At 34.1% G+C, this 7,251-nt stretch overlaps 1 protein-coding gene across 1 annotated transcript; it reads right to left on the bottom strand.

Moving 5' to 3' along the window:
* Positions 1 to 825: 825 nt before the first annotated feature.
* LOC122601950 (mitogen-activated protein kinase kinase kinase 3) lies at positions 826 to 6,456 on the bottom strand. Its single transcript, XM_043774682.1, has 11 exons — positions 5,999 to 6,456; positions 4,411 to 4,758; positions 3,992 to 4,079; positions 3,776 to 3,838; positions 3,446 to 3,606; positions 3,288 to 3,363; positions 2,933 to 2,992; positions 2,714 to 2,821; positions 1,906 to 2,142; positions 1,470 to 1,549; positions 826 to 1,389 (listed from the first exon to the last, which is right to left on the bottom strand). The coding sequence occupies exons 1-11, from the start codon at positions 6,385 to 6,387 to the stop codon at positions 1,125 to 1,127; spliced, it is 1,875 nt and encodes a 624-aa protein (XP_043630617.1). The 5' UTR covers positions 6,388 to 6,456; the 3' UTR covers positions 826 to 1,124.
* Between the last annotated feature and the right edge of the window lie 795 nt (positions 6,457 to 7,251).

Here is a 7,251-nt window from a genome sequence, read left to right as displayed (position 1 = left end):
AAATAATGTTTCTAAAAGCATGTAATAATTCTTACATAGTACGGAACACAATAAATATAATATCTCCCAGGGCAACGCTCGGGTAACGTATCTCGTTTTAAAACTAACAAAATTTTAGAAAAACAACAATCAACCAATAAAATATCAAATAAAAATATCATACTTACTTTGTAGATACTATCAAATAAAAATATCTATTGACCGAACTCACGAGAAGGGGTATATATAAAGATAGAGTTGTAGCTAAAACAGGATCTTCAATGTGTTTATTATTTTGTTTAAACATTGATTGATTAACTTTTATTTTAAAATTTTGTTTTTCTCCTACATTCTACTTGTTCTTTTTAATATAAGCTTTAAGTTGCAGAAAACTTTTAAACTCTTCTTTGACAGATACAATTTATAACCCTCATTGTGAATATTAAAGGGGTGGAATTCCTTAAAATTAAGAATAGGGTTAAAAATTATTAACCATTGAATTAAAATTAATGGTTAAGATTCAACTTGATCCTTCAAGTCCATAACTTTGGAAGATCTCTATCTATATTAAAAACACATTTTGAATATTTAAGACTTGAAACTTCATCGAGCTACTCTTTCATTATTACATTTTATATCGACAAAAGTCAACTAAAACCTACACGTTTCAAACTCTCATCCTTAGCCTAACAAGAAAAAAGGTTTTGCATTTTTATTACGTTGTTTCTAACATCTTCACTCTTCAGTCCATAAATCCTAACAGCATGCCTATCATTTATAAACCACAAGCTAGTGCAAAAGGTTGACTTCCAAAAAATTGGTCAACAATGAAAAGGTGTCCCGTTGTGGTCATCTCAAAGCAAGGATTCATTGCCAAAAAGCTTCAGTTTTCTTTCCAAAAATCCCCCGATATGCTTCTCAGCACGAACTTACATGAATCGCATTAAGAAAAAACTACTTATCAGATGACTTAAACCCTCAAGTATCATGTTTTTGTATACACCCAAAAAAGATACTCACAGTATAACAGTTTCTATTTACATCAAATCACGAAGAAACCCGTTTGATATCAACAGCAAGATTGCTGCATCAACTGGAACACAAACAAGGATAAAATTATACCGAAAGCTGTCTGTATTTTATTGTCAAATGAGTGGTGATCTTGGAGATCTATTGGGAGTTTGGGCTCTATACTGGGGAATTTCGTACCATGGGTCAAGTACAGCTTTAGCATTGGGTCTCGTTGGAGGCGCCAAGATGTCGTTAAAAGTTTGACTACTTTGGCCAACAAGAGTATATGATGGATGTGGTGGAGAAAGATAACAGCTTTTGTATGCAGGTTGTCTGTGCTGCCTTACAGGGCTTGCTGTCGGAGAAACGGGCAAAGAAGTAATTGTTCTTCCATTTTGCCTGCGAGTAGCAAAGCAAGTTATACAGATTCACAAAGAAGACTACCATCAACATGGGTTCAAAGTTAAAAAAAAAAATACCTCGGACTCGATATTGCCCCTTTAGATGCCATTATATCAAATGAACGAGTGTTTCTGTTGGAATGCATTTCCGAGACCGTCTGTTCAATGAAAGAAGTTAGAAAACAACCAGAAACTAAATAAGATTTGGAATATGGTAAACATGAATGTTATATATAGATTTATTGCTTCACAGCTACAGGAAAGATGCATATTTATCTCACTGTTCACACATGTAAACATGAAAATCTCTTTTCATCTACGAGTGTAAAATATAGATTTATCCCTTAGAATAATGTGAACAATGGGTCCACACTAGAAATATAGAATAGATTTATAACATCCACTTTCTTCGAAGTGTGGACTGCACGATTCTACGTCGTGACTCGTGAAGTGTATATAAATGACAACAACAGTGTGTACATTTAGAGATCATTAAGCATGTTAAAAGGTATACCGGTGTACGACTTCCATCAAAGGCACTAGGAAATGCTTCTTTGGTTAGATTGACATTGGCGCTTCTCGTTGTAGTTTGATCACGTACAAATGGATGGTCCAATAGTTTTGATGCTGTGGGACGCAAAGACGGGTCACGTTGTAGGCATTGTTTTATAAATGATTTTGCATCATTCGAAAGATGATCAGGAATTTCCGGCATATCTTTGCTGTTTCCGATCTTGAAAATCGCAGCCACCTGTAAAACTACACGTAAGGAAAAGCCTTGACCAAGTACTTCAACACAGTTCCTAGATATGGATAAAGACAACTCTCTCATTACCATAAAACGGTACAGACTTTGCATATAAATCCGATACAAGTATTTGATTATCGTTTGGTTTTACCCTTCAACACAGATAAAAAGATATCCCATGTACAGTTAGTAACTGTGCCTAAAGTGGACAGATTTAAGTAATATATTTCTACTTCAACACATAAACTTGCAGCACTTGACTTTACATATTCAAATGCAGTGTTTGACAATCAGTCAAAATGGTGAGTACAAAAAAGTGGCAATTCTTTACCAAAATCAATACCATGTGTAGTTTGTAGATAGTTGTGGTTAACTATTGCCAACCTTAATATGAAATTGTTGTTAATCATGGACTGATGAGGATAACATATATCCTTACAAGATGCAGAGTTTTTTTTTTGGCAAAGTTTGGACATTCCCAAACTGCCACCCAAGTAACACACACAAAACATACACAACCATATTCACTATATACAAAATTCAAACTTTAAAGTTAAGAGGCATGATATCATACCCCCTCATATTGACCCCAGGGAGGTTTTGATGTGGCCATTTCAAGAACCGTACATCCTAAGCTCCAGATATCAACCGCAAGGTTGTAACCATTTGTATTCATTACTACCTAAGAGAAACAACAAAAAGATAGCATGATGGCAAAACTAATGGTGTGTGCTTCCGTGATCGCCATGTATAGATAGTGTTTCAACAAGAAAATGTTTCAGCGGACACATACCTCTGGTGCCATCCAGTATGGACTTCCTTTGAAAGAGAGCATAGAAGTACAATTTGTTATCTGATGAAAGCTAAACAAATTAGTATGGCAAGAAATTTACATGAAAGACAATTTTTAAACAAAACTATTTCCTATATCTCAAGAGAAAAAAAAATTGAAAGTTTCCTTCTTCAGTTATCTTATAGATATTGTAACATCCGTTCCTTTTTTTATATATATAAACCTTTTGATCTTGCAAATTGTAACACACATTTTTTTGTTCACATAACTTTATTTTTCACTTCATGTTGTTTGATTTGTAAGGATGTATCAAAAAAAAAAAAACTTTGTTAGGGTATTATGGCAGGAGATGTACATGTTTTGCCATGCCAAAATCAGCAAGCTTGATTTCACCGTTTGGGTCTACCAAAATATTTGCACCTTTGATATCCCTGCCCAAAAATACACGTTCTTGTTAATTTGAAGACTATATAGATAATAAAGATATTTTGAAACATGGCAAGATTGAATTACCTGTGTACAGTATTTCTTCCATGTAAGAAAGCAAGCCCACTTAGGACTTGCCTAGTATAATTTTGAATTACTGGCTCCCTAAATGGTCCGTATTCTTGAAGTAACTTGTGAATAGAACCACCAGAGACATATTCCAAATAAACTGACAGTGTTTCTTCCCCCTGTACAACAGTAAAGTCAAACTTACAACTATTGACTGGCACACAGTTTTTATGTGTATGAGTAAGCATAAAAGTTAACTATTTGGCTACAGCTTTTTGCCATCTAATGGGACTTTATAGTGTTTTAACAGGCTATTTAATGAAAGGTACGGTGTAAAAGAATTTGTACCAGTTCACTTCCATAATACTGGACGATGTTTGGATGTGAAAGTTGACTGAGCAAAGTGATCTCCTGTTGAAAAGAAAAAAGCTTGTCAATATATGTATATACAATAGAAAGACGACCACGATACAACAAAGTCATTCACTTTAAAACCACAATCGGTCATTGCTAAGAATAAAAATTTCAAATATCATGCCGCCAACAAAAAGATGAAATTTAGACCTGATTCAATTGCTTTAGACTTTCTTTCGACGACGAATCATCCGCAACAACCTTTACTTCTTTTATTGCACACATCTGCCCACTCTCACTATAATAACACGAAGAGATACAACACCAAACGATGAATACCTCATGTGAATTATAACTAAACCACATAAAATATAACAACATAATTACAATGCAAAGCAAATTGCATGAAAAAGCAACACACTTTCACATCATTTAAAATTTACTCAATAAATTTTATATATAGGTAATAGAAGCAACTATACTTTTAGTATGATTAAGATAGTAATTAAATCCAAAACCAATGTTTTTAGTAACAGCTTTCAACCTTGAGTTGCTTGATCAAATATCATGCTCAAGTATGTTGCTATGTACTGTAATTTGCTTTGTGTATCTATAAACATAGTTCACACCTGTTAAATCCAAGGTAAACATGCCCAAAAGTGCCTCTACCCAATAGTCTCCCCTTCTTCCACTTTGATAATTGATAATTTGAGTTTTCAGCTACACCGACATTTTTTGCATTTGACACAGCCGAAGGTCTACTAGGAGAGCTACAAATTCTGGTACCAGACAATGGAGTAGAAGGGCTAGTTGGTGAACTAGGTGGAAGGGGCAATGGATGGCCTTCACTTTTGTTCGGAGAATCAAGACTAGAACCCACAAACCGTGGATGAAGAGGCGAAGTGGTTGTGGTTGGCAGCCTTGATCCTGGACCTGGGCTTCTCGGCTGAGGGCTGAATTTCATCTCCCCATAGCCTCTGTCATAATAAAGAAATTATATTATTAGCGAAACATATTCATATCGAAAAATAATGAACATATGGTCCATACCGTATCTTCATACATGAATGTCATAGTTTCTGATAAAAACCAAAACTAGGCAATGACATGTCATCAAGTGTAGTGCAAAGGTTTATATATACAACCCCAACTAAGCAACTTTTTCTTTCACACAACTCTCATACAACTACCACTACCAATTCTCTTAGAGACCAGTCTGCTTTCATAAGGCATTTGTCATCTACTATCCATTAATCTCATATATGGTATACAGACTTAACAACAGTAGTACTTTCGGTATATCCCTTAATCACCTTCTTTAGCTATAAGTACTATGTCACCGTTCCTTGTTCACTGGAATCGAGATGTATGAATGAAATATATTTTAACTGGAATCGAGACGTATGGTTACAATGTTACTCTGATTCTTCAACTCAAGAGAAGATAATTCATTAATTCCCTTCAACATGATCAATCCATAAACAATTAGAATTATCCAAATGACCGTTTTAATTTCTCATTTTCTTGAAGATAATTAACTTTTAAACACATCACTGAATTATTCACACATTAGTCTTATATTATAGGAATTGAAAAACACAACCTTTTGATGGTAAATGTGCTAGGCCAAATACCTTTTGGTTTCGTTACCAACAGACTAAAATTCCCATGTATAACCCAAGTACTTCTTGGTTCTATCAATTATAATGCACTAATATAATAAAGACCACAAAGACAGTAGAAAAACGACTTTCCCGATGAAACTGACCCTAAACTTATACCGATACAAGTAATTACACTAACGAACTCAACGAGTACACTAAACTATTGAAATTACAAACTGTAACCAACCCCAAACCAAACTCTATCCAACATCCAAAACCAATAAACTGGTAATCTAAGTGCAATCATCACCATATACAAAGCACGTAAACGGGTTAAAAACCGACCATTACACTGACAAACAAGAGAAAACCTGCCGAACATCAAAGAAATGTAACAAAGTAACTTAATTTTGTTATACCCAACTTGAAAATTGACTTCCTTTTCAAGTACAAATTTTGTGCCAACAAATTATCATCAAAAAATAATTTAAATAACCAATTTCAAATATCAATCAATCAACTAAACTAATAAAATATCCCAACAACCTAAACTAAACCTAACCCACAAATAAAGTTAAAAAAATTTCAATTTTTTTAATCAAAGAAAACAAACCTGAAACCACCCGATTGAGCATGGTCAAGATTGTTATGATTATTATTGTGTTCATCAGGAACAGAGGAAACAGAGGATTCACCACCACTTGAAGAAAACGACCCGGATCCGTGAACAACAGACCCATGACTATCAGTAACTCCAAACGACATCGTTGAGGGTGAGGTACACGGCTGAGGCAACGGATGCCCAATTCGATCCGACCCAAAACCCGAAAACCCGGAAGCTGACCCGGAGCTCCTAACAGATGAACGTGGGACCGAAACGACATCGTCTAAGCTCCTAGGAGTATCATTTTTGGGTGAAATAACAACTGGGTTATCCTTAAAAATCTTGTCTTGATGATGATCTTTGTTCTTGGTTGATTTTTTACCCCACCAAGCAGGCATCTTTTTTTTGTTTTTTTTTTTTTTAAAGAAATGAAAAATGATAATATATGGGTGAGGGGTGTCAACGTTTATAGATATAGATATACAAAAAGGAAAAGATATTATTTTTATTAATAATGGAAGGAGGGAATTGGATCTATTATAGGAAGGTGGTTGTGGAAGAAAAATTGAAGAAGAAAACAATGGGATATAAATATTTATTTTTAGTTTAGACATATAGATATAGATGTATAGATATAGAGGTAAAAAAAAAAAAGAAAAAAAAAAGGAAATAGAAAAAGGTTGGGGTTGGGTTGACGTGGGACCAGACAAAAGAAGAAAGTAAACAGTGAAGAACAGCTAGCTATATAGGAGGGGAAAGCAAGCAGCGTTTGTTGGGGTGTTTGGCAGCCGGGGAGATTTTTTGATTTTTTGATACTACTACTAGTAACTAATTACTACGAGTACTTGTTTACTAAGCTATTTTCGTCACATGTGCTACTACTTAGGATTTTCTTTTTTTCAATACCAACCAAAGAGATGCAACTTGTTAATACCACTTTGGTTGTCGGCATTTTGTAAAGTGTAATTTCAGCGTCGTCCACTCCAGCATCGTCGAGCTTTACGTGGATATATCGTTTATAGATAGAGTTAGGATTTGTTACTATAGAAAGTTGACTATCTGTATCTATTATCTATATATTAAAAGCTAACTTTAATTTTACAACTTAATTTACATAAACTATAACTAATTAATACATCATATCATATACATCTTTTTTTTCTTTTTTTTAATTTGCCCTTTTAACATTTGACCTCCTTCAATTTTTTATTTCCATTTTATTAATAACAAACTTTATGATTTCATATTTTTACCATACAAAT

This window comes from Erigeron canadensis, chromosome 1, assembly GCF_010389155.1.
Source record: "Erigeron canadensis isolate Cc75 chromosome 1, C_canadensis_v1, whole genome shotgun sequence".
NCBI classification, from domain to species: Eukaryota; Viridiplantae; Streptophyta; class Magnoliopsida; order Asterales; family Asteraceae; genus Erigeron; species Erigeron canadensis.
This window is presented reverse-complemented; position numbering and strand designations above follow the sequence as displayed.